The sequence below is a fragment of the Balaenoptera physalus genome, assembly GCF_965194825.1.
Source record: "Balaenoptera physalus genome assembly, chromosome: 11".
In the NCBI taxonomy this organism is placed as follows: Eukaryota; Metazoa; Chordata; class Mammalia; order Artiodactyla; family Balaenopteridae; genus Balaenoptera; species Balaenoptera physalus.
Window position 1 is genome coordinate 75,326,951 of NC_138896.1, and position 18,338 is coordinate 75,345,288.

General features: G+C 41.4%; 1 protein-coding gene and 1 pseudogene across 9 annotated transcripts in view; both read right to left on the bottom strand.

The window, feature by feature from the left end:
• The window catches only part of DCP1A (decapping mRNA 1A), a 73,113-nt gene that overhangs the window by 21,361 nt on the left and 33,414 nt on the right, over window positions 1-18,338 (bottom strand). For 6 of the 8 annotated variants that reach the window (XM_082414483.1, XM_082414482.1, XM_082414486.1 and 3 more), the window contains exons 5-6: window positions 15,915-16,053; window positions 10,948-11,061 (exon numbers count right to left, since the gene is read on the bottom strand). In XM_082414483.1, coding sequence (XP_082270609.1) covers window positions 10,948-11,061; window positions 15,915-16,053 — 253 coding nt within the window. The remainder of the gene's footprint in view (window positions 1-10,947; window positions 11,062-15,914; window positions 16,054-18,338) is intronic. The other 2 variants (XM_082414484.1, XM_082414487.1) reach the window with 1 other exon arrangement.
• Window positions 4-2,973, bottom strand: LOC309638476 (ferritin light chain pseudogene; annotated as a pseudogene). The gene has a single exon. The product of its transcript is annotated as a ferritin light chain pseudogene (transcript).

The following is an 18,338-nucleotide window of genomic DNA, read 5'->3' on the forward strand; positions in this document are numbered from 1 at the left end:
AAAACAAATCAAACCACCCAATGAAAGAAATCTCTTGCAAACCAGCGCAACTAAACTTCTTTTCCATCAACCAAAACAGTTTGCAGAAGCAAGGCTGGGTGCAGTCTGAAAATAGGAAGTGGAACAAACTGAAGATGTCCTCAGGATTAAGGCCTAGGTACATCTATCTGGTCTCCCCAAGGTGGTGGACAGAAATCTGCATTAGTAGCAAAATTCCAATTTTCCGGACTCTAGGTGATAGCTTAGAATTCATCTTTTTTTTGTTGGCAAACAGATATAAGGTGAAGGGGCAATTACTTTACTTCAAAGTTAATTGTGCCTAATTGTCCTATGTCAGTCACACATGGTAGGGAAATTACACTCAAGAGGACAGAGGGACCAAATGCTGATCAAGCAATCCTACCTTTATTTTCATGATTTTTGACTAAAAGGTAGGCATTGCACCTTGAGGACTAGGCCTCAAATACCAGAAAATAAAATTAACCATTAAAAAAAATTAAAGTATAGCTGATACAACATTATATTAGCTACAGGTGTACAACATAGTGATTCAGTATTTTTATAGCTCGTACTTCATTTAAAGTTATTATAAAATATTGGTTATGTCCTCTGTGCTGTACAATATATCCTTATATCTTATTTTATACATAGTAGTTTGTACCTCTTAATCCCCTACCCCGATCTTGCCCCTCCCAATTTAACCATTTTTTAAATAGCTAGCCATTCCTCCTTCCTACTCCCGAATCACAGAATCCTTAAGAAAAAGCAAAGCATTTAAGCCTGAACATGTTAAATTTACATATATTTTAGTGATCTGGCTTATTGATACCACTGCAACGACTCAAAGGAGAAATATTCATGCTTCCCACTTGTGAGCTTTCCGGCCCCTTCCCTTCAAGCAGTATTGCTGAATTCATTTAACCTTTACTTGCTGAGTATGCACAGGGTGGCAGGTCCTGCTCTGACCTGGGCCCAAAGGACATACCAGGAAGTAACAAAAAAAAGTCCTACCCTGACAGAGCTTACATTCTCATGGGAGACAAAGTACTCTGAGAACACAAGCAGCCTCAATTTATGGTTTTATCCCTAAAGTGTATGGACTTCTTAGTTGTTTACATATATGTTTACATGACAAAAAAAATTCACTGAAAACACATGATTTTCAGGGCCCCAGAAAGTCTATAAAGGCCTTCAAGTACACTGCATCTGAAATACAATGATGATAACACTATGGTATGATCCCATTTCCACAGGAAAACAAGCTCAGTTTTCCCCCAATGTTTGCTGCGTCCATTTGACAAATAATTAATGGTGTTAACCAGGTGCCAGGGGCATTGGGCTGTGAAGGGTGGGGAGAAGAAGAGAGAGGGAGCTTCTGGGCAGCAGGCTCTTAAGGGAAGGGGGTTAGGGATCCCCTTTGTTGAGGGACAACAGGGAAGGGAGGACTGAGCATGCAGGGGAGCTTACACATAAGGGACAGAAAAAGTTTCGGGGGCGCCGCTGTGCATTTTCTCCCTGGTGTGAGGGCAGAAGCACCTGCTGGGTGAGAGAGAGGTGGCCGGGAGAGCGGAGGTGGTGCGGAATAGCCGTTGTGGAGGAAGAGGCAGAAGCCTCCTCCAGTTGTAAAAAATTACAATTTCGTACCGAACCATTATATCTCAGAAAATAGTCAATGAAGAGAATTCTATTAATATTAAAGCTAACATAATTTATCTTGGCAAGTTAATGTGACAAGAGGCTTTGTTTAGGTGAAGGAACTCTCACATGGCACATTCAGGCCCCCGCTAACAATGCCGTAGCGAGACTAGTAAGACTGTCTTGTCACACTTTCTAGCACTTCAGGGGATTTTCCAGATTCACAGTCTCACTCCAAATACTAGGCAGCACTAACACCTCATCATACACTGTGGATGTGAAGAACTGCAAAAGACTTTATATGGTTTCATATCCTTACATTTTTACTTCTGGAAAACTGCAGAGCTTAGGGTCTGAAATAAAAAGTACCTAGGTTCAAGTACCAGCTGTTAACTGGTAAAATTACAGCATTTCTATGTAGTTCCCTCATTTGAAAACTGAGGGCAACTGTGGCTAATTGCCTCACAGAGCTGTTGTAAAAATTAAGTTCTCGATATAATGTCTGGTGCCCAACAAGCATTCAATAATTGGGAGTTGGCTATTATCATCATTATATGAACCCAGATACAGTCTTTTTTTTTTTTGCTGCAAAAAGTTTTATTGTTTCCATTTGGTCCAAGGCTTGGGAGAGGGCTCCAGGGTGGTTAAAAAGCTGCCTAGTGGCTGCAGAGAGGGGCTTCAGGCAGAAGCCCTGACACCAGAAGGGCTCCTCAAAGGCCGCTGGGCTCTGGAGGCTCTTAGTCATGCTTGAAGGTGAGACTTTCGAAGAGATACTCGCCCAGCACAGCCTGGGAACCAAACAGCCTGCGGAGGTTCGTCAGGCGGTGACTCATCTTCTTGATGAGTTTCACTTCCTTATCTAGGAAGTGGCTCTCCAGGAAGTCACAGAGGTGGGGGTCTGGGCGGGCAGAACCCAGGGCATGCAGATCCAAAAGGGCCTGGTTCAGGTTCTTCTCCAAGAGAATGGCAGCTTCCAAAGTGTCCTGGGTTTGCACCCCACTCATCTTGAGATGGCTTCTGCATGTCCTTGAAGAGGACACGGCTGCCACACTGGTTTTGCATTTTCAAGAGACGCTGGGCACCCTCGCACTTCTTCCCCACCAATTCGCAGAAAAAGTGGCCCATGCCCTCCAGAGCCACGATGTCGCGGTCGAAATAGAAGCCCCAAGAGGAGGTAGGTGTAGGAGGCCCGCAGATGCATGCTGACCAGGCAGTTGATGGCGGCCTCCACCTTGGTGGAATAATTCTGACAAATCTGGGAGCTCAGGGTTGATCGGTAATAAAGAGTTAAGCTCAGAAAATGGTGTTAGCTGGTCCTGGTGGCCGAGGATAGCTGAGTGGCTGACTCCGAAGGTTGGGACTGGAAAAAAGGTTGGAGAGTGGTAGGAGGCTGGAGCAAGGGGCATCCCTGGGTCTGTTCCGTCCAAACACTGTTGAAGCAAGAGACAGATCTGCGGGACCGGTGAGCACATTGCCCCACATATAACTCTTAATAGCAATTATGATAAATCTGTGTGTGGATATGTTTTAAAGAACATCAAATAATATGTGGGGATATTAAAAATCTATCAGGGCTTCCCTGGTGGCTCAGTGGTTGAGAATCTGCCTGCCAATGCAAGGGACACGGGTTCAAGCCCTGGCCCGGGAAGATCCCACATGCCGCAGAGCAACTAAGCCTGTGTGCCACAACTACTGAGCCTGTGCTCTAGAGCCCGCAAGCCACAACTACTGAGCCCGCGAGCCACAACTACTGAAGCCTGCGCACCTAGAGCCCGTGCTCCGCAACAAGAGAAGCCACCTCAATGAGAAGCTTGCGCACAGCACCAAAGACCCAACACGGCCAAAAATAAATAAATAAATAAATTTATTAAAAAAAAAAAAATCTATCAAATCCTTTTAGAATATCATCCCCTATAATGCAAAATAATAACAACAAAACCACTTGATGGGATATGGAGGCTGTGCTATTATAAATCACCCCATTGTTCCCTGAGGCAAGGAGTCATTAAAGACACAGCTATTTGTTCAAAATTCACTGGTAACATTTCAAATCCATTCAAAGTAATCTGAAATAGACAATGAATTCTGATATGGGACAGATGTCTCTTTCTCTCTGTCCAGGCCACATAACTGTAGTAGAACGCATAGGTTCCAACCCCAAGCTGAACACTGTGATCTACTCACTTTTGGATCCCTGGCATTATAAATGTCTGCTGATGAGCAGAGAGACAATTCCTTCCCCCTTCCCATTTCTAAAAGTTATGGTAAAATATACATAACAAAAGTTACCATTTTAACCATATTTAACCGTATTTATACTGAACTGTAAAATTCAGTGGCATTCAGAATATTCACAATGCTGTCTATTTACAGAAGTTTTTCATCAACCCTAACAGAAACTCTGTACCTATTAAATAACTCCCTACCTTCTCTCCTGGTCACCCCCAATGCCCCACCCACAGACCCCGGTAATCTCTATTCTACTTTCTGTATCTATAAATTTGCCTACTCTACCTACCTTGTATAAGTGTAATCATACAATATTCGTCCTTTTGTGACTGACTTAATTTCACCTAGCATGTTTTCAAGGTTCATCCATGTTGTAGCAGGTATCAGAATTTCATTCCTTTTTATTTTTTATTTTTATTATTATTTTTTTGGCTGCGCCTCGTGGCTTGCGGGATCTTAGTTCCCTAACCAGGGATCGAACCTGTGCCCTCTGCAGTGGAAGCGCAGAATCCTAACCACTGGACCGCCAGGGTATTCCCAGAATTTCACTCCTTTTAAAGGCTGAATAACACTCCATTGTACGTATATACCACATTTTGTTTATCCATTCATCTGATGATTGACAATTTGTTTCCACCTCTTGGCTGTTATGAATAATGCTTCATAGAACATTAGTGTAAAAGTGTCTGTTTTAGTCCTTGTTTTCAGTTCTCTCAGGTACATATCCAGGAAAAGAATTGCTGGATCATATGGTAATTCCACATTTTAACTTTTTGAGGAACTGCCAAACTGTTCTCCAGGGCTGCTGTACCATTTTACATTACCATAACACTTGTTGGCCTTTTGTGTATGTTATTTGGAGAAATGTCTATTCAGCCCTTTGCCCATTTTAAAAATTTATTTATTTATTTATTATTTTTTGGCTGCACCATGCAGCATGCAGGATCTTAGTTCCCCGACCAGGGACTGAACCCACGCCCACTGCAGTGGAAGCTCGGAGTCTTAACCACTGGACTGCCAGGGAAGTTCCCCCTTTGCCCATTTTTGAGTTGGGTTAATTCCTTTTTTACACATCATGTTTAGAACAAAATGGTGAAGACTGCTTGGCAAAAGAAGTGCTGGAAAACTACACTAATTCTTATTCATTAATGCAAATTATGTAGTTTATTTTTGCCACGCCACACGGCATGCAGGATCTTAGTACCCCAACCAGGGATTGAACCTGTGCCCCCTGCAGTGGAAGCACGGAGTCCTAACCACTGGACCGCCAGGGAATTCCCAATTACGTAGATCTTAAGCACCATATTCTTTTATATATGTGTGTGTGTGTGTATATATATATATATATATATATATATATATATATATATATATATATATACACACACACACACATATATACACACACGCACAAACCAACATTTAGACATACCTACTTTAAAAAACACAGACCACATTGGCACTATCTTGCAGAAACTTAAGAGTCTTTTCCAGGGAAGAATATTATTTTATGTTATAAGAAAAGGAGCAATCAAACAATAGGACATGGAGAAGCCTCACCATGAAATACACCTTAGGCTTCATAAATGACACGATCCAGGTAGCAATTTTTACCTATCTAGTGGAACACAAATCAACTTTTGAACAACTAACATTACCCACATTTACATGTGAAATGTTTCTACACTTACACTTAAAAACTGGTATCTCTAGGGACTTTCCTGGTGGTCCAGTGGTTAAGAATCTGCCTTCCGATGCAGAGGACATGGGTTTGATCCCTGGTCAGGGAACTAAGATCCCACATGCTGTGGGGCAACTTAGCCCACGTGCTGCAACTGAGTCTGCACACCGCAAGGAAAGATGCCACATGCCACAGCTAAGACCCGACAGAGCCAAATAAAAAAAAAAAAAAAAAAAAAAAAAAAAATCTCCTTCCAAGACGATTAGAATGGTGAATGTCTTATGGTGCTTGATGATAATGTTTATTTCAGTATAAAAAAACACGGCTTACTTTGAAGTATAAATTTAATAAATATTTACTGAATTAATACATATATCTAAGACTGTTGAAAAAAACTGGTATTTTTTTTAAAGTCTCTCTAAATCCTCCGTTAAAAAAAAAATATATATATTTATTTATTTTCTTTCTTTCTTTCTTTTTTTTGGCTGCGTTAGGTATTAGTTGCTGCACACAGGATCTTTGTTGAGGCATGCGGGATCTTTCGTTGCAGCACGTGGGCTTCCCTCTAGTTGTGGTGTGCAGGCTGCAGAGCGTGTGGGCTCTGTAGTTGTGGCGCGAGGGCGGGCTCTAGCATTGAGGCACAAGAGCTTGGTAGTTGTGGCGCACAGGCTTGGTTGCCCCACAGATCTTTTTTTTTTTTTTTAAGGAATTCCTTTATTTTTATTATTTATTTATTTTTAGCTGTGTTGGGTCTTCGTTTCTGTGCAAGGGCTTTCTCTAGTTGCGGCAAGTGGGGGCCACTCTTCATCGCAGTGCGTGGGCCTCTCACTAGCGCGGCCTCTCTTGTTGCAGAGCACAGGCTCCAGATGCGCAGGCTCAGTAGTTGTGGCTCACGGGCCTAGTTGCTCCGTGGCATGTGGGATCTTCCCAGACCAGGGCTCGAACCCACGTCCCCTGCATTGGCAGGCAGATTCTCAACCACTGCACCACCAGGGAAGCCCTGCCCCACAGATCTTAGTTGGGATCTTAGTTCCCTGACCAGGGATTGAACCTGAGTCCCCTGCATTGGAAAGTGGATTCTTTACCACTGGACCACCAGGGAAGTCCCCAAAACTGGTATTTCTAATGGTACGAAATCTACTTCATATTAAAAAATGGGACTTCCCTGGTGGTCCAGTGGGTACGACTCTACACTCCCAATGCAGAGCACCCGGGTTTGATCCCTGGTCGGGGAACTAAATCCTGCATGCATGCTGCAACTAAGAGTTCGAATGCCGCAACTAAAAGATCCCCCATGCCTCAGTGAAGATCCTTCGTGCCGCAACTAAGACCTGGCACAGCCTAAATAAATATAAATAAATAAGTAAATTAGTAAATAAATAATGAAACCATATGGTAGAATGCTGAATTCTGATGGCAAAAGCAGCAGAAAGTTTCCAATTTCTCCATGCTGCCTCCCTGCAACTTCTGCCAGGCCAGAGACAGATTCTCAGACTTTCTCTGGAATAGGGTGTGTGGTAAAGCTTTAGGGTTTCAGAGGTATCTCACATGAGGCAGAATAAATGAGGTTATGAGGGCAATAAGAGTTATCATAGACAGAACGCTCATTACACATGAGGCCCTGTGCTACACACTTTACACGCATTACTCTATTAATCAGTGAGGGCAGTACTATTATTATTGCCATTTTACAGATGATGACCAAGTACAACAACAGAACCAGACTCCAACCTAGTTCTAACAAGACAGTCCATATTCTTAACCATTATGCCACCATACTGAGATGTCCATCAAGCAGATGATAGGTTACCTACTCAACTGAATGGTGATATGATCCTCTGGGGAACAGAGGTGCAGCTAAGACTTGAATAACTAAGAGGTGGATACAAGTCAAAAGGTACGAACTTTTGGAAATATGTAACTGGCTGAATCAGTCGCAAGAGGCTGAGTGGGCACAGCACGCGTCTCCACACAAACTCCCCAAAGCTTTATAGTCTCTGAGTTGGACAGGACCCTCTCTACACTTCTCTGCCTCTGATAAGAAAAACTGGCTGCATTCCTCTAGTAGCTGGGCTTATTTATTCATGGATTCATCTTCCATCATCCATAGAAAAGGTGAAATTGTATTCTTTACTCATCTTTAAAGACTGGATTCTGAGTTCTGTAATGCCTCACTTAAATCAAGATTTAGTCTGACCATGCCCCTGGGAAATGGAATTCAGTGAGTGACACCATGTACGGTACTCAAAGAAATTCTAATAAACTGTATCAGGGGACTTCCCTGGTGGTCCAGTGGCTAAGACTCCGAGCTCCCTATGCAGGGGCCCCGGGTTCGATCCCTGGTCAGGGAACTAGATCCCACATGCCACAACTGAACATCCCGCTTGCCACAACTAAAAGATCACACGTGCTGCAACGAAGATCCTGCATGCTGCAGTGAAGATCCTGCGTGCCACAATGAAGACCCAGCACAGCCAAATAAATAATATTAAAAAAAAAAAAACCCAAGAAACAAAACAACAACAACAAAACTGTATCAGATTTTCCATTGTTCCTTCCTCACCCCATAGCTCTTGCTGTTTAGAGAACTTCATATTTCTGTTTGGATTTATTGTGTCCATGTCAGATTTCCTACCTGATAGTGCCCTGGGCACACTAGAAGATACGATTATTCTTAACCACAGGAACCAAAAAAACAATACTAAACAAACTAGGGAAATAGTCCCAAAGGAATTTTAATAAGTGAATTATGAAACTGAAATAAAATTTAATACTATTAAGGCTTGACAGCATTACTTGCTCCTCAGCACTAGATGGCAGTGTTACTAAACCAACATACAATCTGCATGGAGGGCTGATTATGGATTTTAGCTAATTTTAGACATGGCTCTGACAATATCCAGATCTCAATATTTTACAAAATGCTGTCACTTTGGCTATAAAATGGAGTTTTGGGGGGTCCATTTCTTCATTTGGATCTCACAGTAAGTCTGTGAGTTAGGCACTGCAAGAATCCTTAATCCCATGATTCAGAAGGAAAGGGGAAGTGACTGGCCCACTGGCTGATAAACCAGACCAGAAGGAATCTGCTCCTTCCCTTGCCACCTCTTTTAACATACATTTTTTAAAAATTAAATTTTATATAGCACTGCTTTTTTCTTTGATTTTTTTAAAACACAGCATTGCTTCTAATATATGTTTGACCTTCAGGATCCTAAGTCCAAATACAGTAAAAATGGAGGAAAGGAATGTGGTACACAAAATGTGGTTTAACTGAATTACCATCTACATACCTAAAAACTTTATAGATACATTGCTGATGGGAATGTAAAATGGTACAGCCTCTCTGGAAAACAGTATGGCAGGGCAGTTTCTTATTAAACTAAAACATGCAATTACCAAATTACCCAAATTTGCACTCCTGGGCATTTATCCCAGAGTAAAGGGAATTTATGTACAAAAACCTGTATACAAATGTTCATGGAAACTTTATTCATAATAGTCCCAAACTGAAAACAACTCAGATGTCCTTTAACAGGTTAATGGTTAAAAATGTTAATTCCACTCAGCAATGACAGGGAACTATTGATATACATAACAATTACAATGAATCTCCAGGAGTTATGCTGAGTGAAGAAACATAATCCCAAAAGGTTATATATTGTATGATTCCATTTATAGAAAATTCTTGAAATGACAACATTACAGACCTGGAGACAGATTAGTCACTGCCAGGGATTAGGGATGCCAGAAGAAGGCTGGGAGGGTGTGACATGTAAGTTAGCGTGGTAACAAAAGGGCAACACAGAGGATTCTTGTGGTGATGGAAGTCTTCTGTATCTTGACTGTGGTGGAAGACATACAAAGCTCTACATGAGATAAAATTGCATAGAACTAAATAAACACATGCGCATACACACAAATGAATACGAATAAAACTGAGGAAATGTGAACAAGATGGGTATATTGTATCAATATTCTGGTTGTGATATTGTACTGTATTTTACAAGCTGTTATCAATGGAGTAAATGGGTAAAGGGGACATGGATCTTTCTGTATTATTTCTTACAACTGCATATTAATCTATAATTATCTCAAAATAAAAAGTTTAATTAAAAAACTATGGTTTTCTGGGACTTCCCTGGTGGTCCAGTGGCTAAGACGACTCTGTGCTCCCAATGCAGGGGGCCCAGGTTCAATCCCTGGTCAGGGAAGATCCCACATGCCACGGAGCAACAAAGCCCGTGTGCCACAAATACTGAGCCTGCTCTCTAGAGCCCGTGTGCCACAACTACTGAAGCTTGTGCGCCCAGAGCCCGTGCTCTGCAACAAGAGAAGCCACCGCAATGAGAAGCCCGCGCACCACAACAAAGACCAGCCCTGCTCGCCGCAACTAGCGAAAGCCCGTGCGCAGCAATGAAGACCCAACACAGCCAAAAAAAAGGGTGGTGAGGGACTTCCCTGGTGGCGCAGTGGTTAAGAATCCTCCTGCCAATGCAGGGGACACAGGTTCGATCCCTGGTCTGGGAAGATCCCACATGCCGCGGAGCAACTAAGCCCGTGTGCCACAACTACTGAGCCTGCGAGCCACAACTACTGAAGCCCATGTGCCTAGAGCCCGTGCTCTACAACAAGGGGAGCCACCACCGCAATGAGAAGCCCGTGCACCACAATGGAGAGTAGCCCCCACTCATCACCACTAGGGAAAGCCCACGTGCAGCAACAAAGACCCAATGCAGCCAAAGATAAATAAATAAATAAATGAATAAATTTATTAAAAAAATAAATAAATAAAATAAAATAGGGTGGTGAGAGAGGCTCTCACTTTTATGGAAGACACTAGAGATCTGAAGGAAGAAAGGAAGCAAGCTACTTCTAGGACGGAAGTCTTTCAGGCCAAGGGAACTGTAATTGCAAAGGCCTGTGCTGAGGCAGGGGCATGTGTGGCACATTTGCAGAAAGGCAGAAAAGCCAATGAGGCTGGGAGCAAGGCAGAAAGATAGAGGATGAGGCCAGGGTTAGGGGGGCCAGATCAGGTAGGGCCTTGTGAGCCACTGCCATGACCCTGGCTTTTATTTGAGTGAGATGAGATACCACTGGAGGAAGGCCATGATCTAACTGATGTTATACCAGGATTACTTTGGCTGCTGGGTTAAGAATAGGGGAGGGAGTGGCAAGGGCAAATGCTGGGAAACCAGACAGGAGGCTACGGCAAAATCCAGATGAAAGATAGTTACATGGACCAGGGGATATGACGTGAGAGGATGACATTACGTTGCTGCCTGTACATACGTACTCTGACAGATGAACAACAAATCAAACTTGTACTGCATTAAAATCCTTACAAAATGTTGACTCTGTTAGGTTACCTTGGATGAAGTTAGGGCTTTAGCTGTACAAACCTTATCTTGGGACCCGGATGGCGTCTCTTCTAGAGTCTCGGTGCTTCCCAGATTGGAGATCTGAGTACTTGGCTGTAACCCAGGGCTGGAGATATTTGAATTGCCCATCTGATTCTTAAATTAGAAGGAAAAGTATATCATGTGAAAAGCTTGCTATTCTTTGGCTCACAAAACAGCATTCAAGGTTACTAGAAACATTATTTTAAAAGTCAAGCATAAAATCCCCCCAAATGTTTGCTCTGGACCTGCATGTAAATTAACCTGTACAATAAAATTTCTAGAAAGCTGAGCACCTGATTTTAGACAACAGTGTTAGTAACAACTGTTACTTTTATAACCCCTTTAAGGAAAAGCAAGTAGCATTACTTTATCATGTACTCTTTTCCATTTTATTCTTTAAGTTAATATATGGTGAAATTAACTTTTGGAGTGCACAGTTCTATCTGTGTACCTATCTATCACCACAATCAGGATGTAAAACATATTGATCAGCCCCCAAAACCCCCTCGGGCTATCCCAATGCAGTCATGCCCTCCCTCCACTCCTGGCAACCAGTGATCTGTCCTCTGCCACTAGTTCTGTCTTTTCGACAATGTCATCTTCCTGGACTAGGGATCGAACCCGTGTCCCCCGCATTGGCAGGTGGATTCTTAACCACTGCGCCACCAGGGAAGTCCCACAAACAAACTTGGGAAGATAATTTTACAGTATTTGGTAAAAACCTTAAAAATGTCAAAATCCTTTGATTTACCAATCCCATTTCAAGTAACTTATCTTAAGAGAAAATTAATGCTAATTAATAACAAGACAGCTACAAAGGTATACTTCTGAGTTCTCAAACAGAATTAGAAATATCTAGGATATTGTTTATATAAGGCACAGAAATAAAAATATACAACTATTAACATCACAGTTTGCTTTTTCAAAAGCTTTTCATTCTACCAGATGAACTCTCCCAGGGACTCCCTGTGCGATGAATACTGTCACAAAAAGATACTGTTCTTTGGAAAAAAAATAGGTTACAAAAAAGTTAATGAAAAAGTAGTTTTAAAACTAGTTAATAAAACTGTGTACTTAAATATTATCACACACATTGGGACATATTTAGACAAATTTGTGGAAGGATAAATAACAAGGCATTAGTAGCAATTATTCCTAGGTGGTGGAATTATTTTTTTTTCCCGTTTATTATAATTTTAAAATATAGGACTTCCCTGGTGGCGCAGTGGTTAAGAATCCGCCTGCCAATGCAGGGGACATGGGTTCGAGCCCTGGTCTGGGAAGATCCCACATGCCGCGGAGCAACTAAGCCCGTGTGCCACAACTACTGAGCCTGCGCTCTAGAGCCTGCGAGCCACAACTACTGAGCCCACGTGCCACAACTACTGAAGCCCGCACATCTAGAGCCTGTGCTCCACAAGATAAGCCACTGCACCGCAACAAAGAGTAGCCCTCGCTCAATGCAACTAGAGAAAGCCCGCGCACAGCAACGAAGACCCAACGCAGCCAAAAAATAAATAAATAAATTTATAAGGAAAAAAATAATAATAATTTTAAAATATAAAATTTTCTATAATTAATATGCACTGCTTACATAATAAGAAAAATAATAGTGTTCCTATTTTTTTAAGAACAAAAAAATCCCTCTGGGTTAAAAAAATTTTTTTGGCAATTACACTAAAACAAACAAAAAGTCCCTACCAAAATCTAGGATTACATCCTGTGGCTAGATGTGACTCAGAATGGGCCAACCTTAGTCAAGGCCTGTGTTTCAGCTATCTTTCTTTACATTAAAAACAGGAAAGTTGGGGGACTTCCTAGTGGTCCTGTGGGTAGGACTCCGCACTCCCAATGCAGGGGGCCTGGGTTCGATCCCTGGTTGGGGAATTGGATTCCACATGCATGCCGCAACTAAGAGTTCGCATGCTGCAACGAAGAAGTCCGCATGCCGCAACTAAGAAGTCCACGTGCTGCAACTAAAAAGATCCCACATGCTGCAACGACGATCCTGTGTGCTGCAGCTGGGACCCGGCACAGCCAAAGTGAATAAATAAATAGATGAATAAATAAATACAAAAAAACCCAGGAAGTTGGTTGAAACAAACTACTATAGGACATGGGGAGAAAATGATTATTATAAAGTATTTTTATTTTCAAATAGTCTCTATTAGAAATTGCTCACTCAAAAGTCTGGAATTTCCAGACTTCCCTGATGGTCCAGTGGTTAAGAATCCATCTCGCAATGCAGGGGACGCCAGTTCGATCCCTGGTTGGGGAACTAAGATCCCACATTGCCACGGGGCAACTAAGCCTGCACTTCACAACTAGAGAAAAGCCTGCGCACCACAACAAAGCAGAAGAGCCTGTGTGCCGCAACTAAGACCAGACGCAGCCAAAAAAAAAAAAAAAAAAAAAAAAGTCAGGAATTTCATTCACTGTATTATATACACTGGACAGGGGAGATTTAGAATTGGGATTAAATTCCATCACTGAGGCCTAGCTTGTACCCCTGCCCTTGAAACTATCAATCTCCCAAGTCTCTACCTAAAGATAAAGGGTCCATCTGGAACAATCGGCATCAGAGGAGAGCCCATCCAGGGGCCACTGCTAATACTAACCCCATTTGATTAGATGATAGGCAAGTGCAGACAAGAAACGAAACTCTTGTTTAAGGAAGCACCACCTATTTATGGACGGTTTTCAAAAATAGAAAGAACATATTATGAAGTAAATATCAAAGATTTAACTAAATTCCCAAAGGTTTAGTCTTAATCCAACCACAGAAATTTCATTTATTCCACACCATGGAAGAATTTTCTTTACAACAGTAATTATTGCACTTTCCATATTTTCTAGTTTTGCAATGTTTATTAACTAGAAATCGTGTCAGATTTTTATTCTGCTCATGTGACCTAGAGTTCCTTTACAGCTCTGTGTAGAAAAACAAGGCTTTAGTTCTTTCTTTCCTTTGGAGATTACTCGCTTCTCAGCCTGAGGGGGAAGGCGGGCCATCTCCTGGAGTGTCTGCTCTAGTGCACAGCGCCTATACTTCCTACCCTGTGTGGCACCTTGATCTACTCATCACTGGGAACAGGTGACAGAGCTCGGAACTTATTAGTTACTTGTTGTCAGAACACCAAAAGGTCTCTATAAAAACAGAACAAGGTATCTATGTAGATAACCCATATCTCATTAAGGATACAAGAGGGAATTTATGGTAATATATGGTAACCTAAAAGTTCAGAAATGATTCTTGAAATTAATCTCATCTAGTTTCCTAAGAATCAAGGAATTCATTATAGAGATGACTGCTTTTCCTATATTAATTTTCACAGATCCACAAATTCTTCGTAATTCTCTATGAGACACTGAGGAATTTGGTATAAACTGAAACTTCTCATGGGATCTAATGTACATTTCTCTACCCAGGAGGTGGGACCTTTGGTGTTTGAACATAGAAGATCTGTTGTAGTTTATGGTGAATATGACTGTTTTTAATTACGGGCAACTACCTTCTAGAGCACTGCTTCCAAAGTTTGTTCCCCGAACTCTAGATTCTTGAGATGTTAAAGGGTAGTATGTGAAAAATGGTCCTGTAGTCAAGTCAATCTGGAACTTGGGGTTACTGTTTTGTTTATTGTGGGACCTCTCAGAGTCTTGAGCACTGTAAAGCCCCAAGAAGATGGGGGAGGAGAAGCCATTCTAACAATGTTTTCTTAACTCATTTGACCAATTAGAACCTCTTTTCAAGGACCACCTGTTGACAATGTAGAGGCTAGTGTCAGAGAACTGTTAGGGGAGCTACCGTCTTAGTGTTTTTCACACCTTGTTCCTTGAACTTTTGGTGAGGTGAAGATTAAACAAAAAAAGCTTAACTTAACCCAATGTTAGTAAAGAGTAAGATGACAATTACAATTCTGCTGAAACAAAGTGCAGCAGTGGAAACCTTCCACCTCACTCCAATGAAGCCTGGGGCTTTGAAGTGCTGATGTCAGGTGAAAAGCCAGGACAGTTCCAAAGCCACAAGGTTTGAAGACCACTGAGGAACTGCCCACTGCTTGGCACATAGTGGACAGTTCATAAGTATGTATTGAATAAATTAATGAATGCACCACAAATTCCATTTAATTCAACTTTGGGGAGAAAATGTTATCGATTAACTTTTAAACTAAAATACAGGCAGGGACTTCCCTGGTGGTCCAGTGGCTAAGACTCCGTGCTCCCAATGCACGGGGCCCAGGTTCGATCCCTGGTCAGCGAACTAGATTCCACATGCCGCAACTAAGACCCGGCACAGCCAAATAAATAAATAAACAAATAAACATTAAAAAAAAAAACAAAACCCAGGGAATTCCCTGGTGGTCTAGTGGTTAGGACTCTGCACTTTCACTGCTGAGGGCCTGTGTTCAGTCCCTGTCGGGGAACTAAGATCCCACGAACCATGTGGCGAGGCTTAAATAAATAAATAAATAAACAAACTAAAATACAAAACAGAAAAAAAAAAAGCATTCTAGAAAAGCCTCTCATTTGGGTAATATTCCAAAAGGTGCTTAATGAGGGCTGTGCACCTAGCACCAATTACAGATCATAAATATAAGCTTCGGTATTACAGGGTGCAAATTATCAGAGTACTTTTCAAAAACTACATAAATTCCTAAGACCTAGCAGAGCCTGCAGGGTGGAAGAAGAGGCATAAAACCTTTCCAGAACTACCTGCTACAGGCTAACTCCTGCAGTCCAAGATCATTTTCTCCCACAGTAATTTTACAGGAATAGAAAAAGAGCATTCTAAATTTTCTGAGGTAAGAAAATGTCTTTCCTTATCTTTTAGGCTTAAAATTATAAGACATGTTTTCTTTTTGAACGACTTATTCCCGCTGGCCCTGGAGGTGACTTCCCCAGCCCACGAGCCCCCCTGCAGGTCTCCTCCTCCCTTTACTTCTCCCACTCAGCATGCAGAGTCTCACCCTCTCATACTCATCCTTGGCTCTGCTTAGCATCTCCAGGATGTCGATGGGCCTGTGGTCACTGCAGCCGTTGGCCTGGCTGGGACTCTGCTTATCCCGAGCTGCTTGCTGGGACCGCCGTGTCTCCTCTTCTACCACGCTACAGGAGGAGAACCAGGTTTTAGAAAGACCTCTTTTGATACAATCTGACCCAAGAACTCTTTTGGTGTCCATCTTCCAAGGATACAGGAAGAATGCCACATGGTAACACCGTCCTCACAATACAAAACACAGAGCCTCGGTTACCCCATCCCAGGAGTATACGACTACCTACTTCACCACCTCACTCACAACAGTACCAACCAATATATTTCACTGTCAGAAGGCCAAAAATACAGAATTCCTTTCCAGAGTGGGTAGAAGTAGGTACCCTGAAAACTCTACTGAATTATCTCATTATCTCTCTCTCCTTTTTAAAAGTATCTCAAAATCAGTCAAACTAACTGGTGAAGTAAATTTGAAAATGGACAATGCCACCAAGACAAAGGAAGGCTGCATAGTTGAACAACCCCTGTGGAGAGTGTGTATTGATAATGGGGTAGCAAGGAGAAAGATTAGCTTCTTGAAAACGGAGGTCTCGGCGAATCTTCAAAAGTTAACGATGGCACTACAAGCAAACAAAAGATTTCCCTTGTTCTCTCCTTAAAAAATCACTAAGTGGGTGACTGAGGTTAGGGTGATAGTGGCGATGCTCTTTATTTTGATTGGTGCTGCTTAAGCTAATTCTGCCCTTGAAAATATATAAAGCATGAAAAGGCAAGGTCTAAGTCGAGGGTTGGGGTCTTCAAATCTATCTGAGGGGTTTCATTTCTTAGGAACATCCTCTCTTCCCTGCCACATATTAAAGTCGGAAGCAGTTATAGCAAAATGTGAGAAACTGAAAGCTGGGTGGTGAGCACATGGATATATTATTGTTTCTTATATTTTTCTTCAAGCTTCAAATAAAAGTAATAAATTTTAATAAGGCAACTAGTCTTTTTTTCTTTTAAAGATCCATTCAGGTTTCAATCCCAACCGTAATGAATAGGCGTACCTGCCATGGGATATTATGGGTACAGTCACAACTTGATAATCATATTAATTGAGAACTTTCAGACAGTGATGATGACAGGCAATAAAACAATTCAGTAGCAAAAGGTTTGTTTTTATGGACTAAGAGGAGTAGGTCAACAACAGGCCACCCAGTGTCAGCTTACTGCTTTAAAACAGCCTGTCCAGGAACTCCCAATAGTGTGTGTGGGATGGTTCTCTTATTTGAAAATACTGGGTTAAACAATATTAAATAGATTTTTTTTTTAAACAGCAAAAACATTCTGAGTTTTTAACATGCTAAAATGTGTTATGATTCTCCAAGGATGGGCTTACAGATTTCCCCAAATTTATTTGACCGTAGAATCTTCTCTTGAAGCAGGATTCTTATTTGGAAAATGCTGCTTCAAGGTAATGGTGTCGTTTCTCTATTTAGATTCTTACAGCTCTTAATAAGATTATTATTTATAAAACAAATGTAGAATCATGGACTTGATGGCAGACTGAAAGAAGACAGGCATGTGATATGAGGATCAGACCAATTAGAATAAATATTGTTTCATTTATATCCATACTGGTAATCAACTCTTGGGAAAGAAATACTGTATTGTGACAACTGTGAGGCCTGTTGCAAAGGAAAAAAAGACTGGAGAGATATACATTGGTTATTTCTTGATGGTAGGTTACAAGCAATTTCGCTTTCTTTTTTTGTACTTCTCTTCATTTTCCATAATTAACAGGCACTCTTTTAATAATCAGAAAGAAGAGTACTATTAAAATTGACTAATTAGTTAATACTCAGTTATAGGCCACATCAGCCTGAATCCACCTTCTTGCTCTCCTACATAGCTTCTCAGTTCTTATTAACACCTTTTGGAATAAATCAATTTTTTACTTGAAGAATTTTTATTATATTGCAGCTGTCAAAACAGTGATAAGAACTAGATTTAACAGAATGGGCAATAACGGGCACATTTATTTAGATGCACAATATGCCCAAAAGAATTCTACCTGTATTTCTGGTTAAGAGAGGTGATATTCTGAAACATGTAGCAAATAGAGGCTGTATGCAGGCAAAGTTAGAGCAAAGAAAGATAAAGTAACCTTTTTATCTTCGGTGACCAGAATACCATTTATCACAAAGTTAATGTTAACATATTAGGTATTCTCTTCAGCCATAAATAGGCCAGACACTTGAAAACTCACTATCAACAGTTTCACGAGGGCATTCACTAATCAGTTTCAATACCACCCCTGCTTCTAGTAAAACAAGCTTAAAGCTTAAGCAAATGTCCCTCTTTTGGGCATTTCTAGTGAAGGAACCCTGAATGTCCTTCTTTTTCCTTTCTGCTTTCT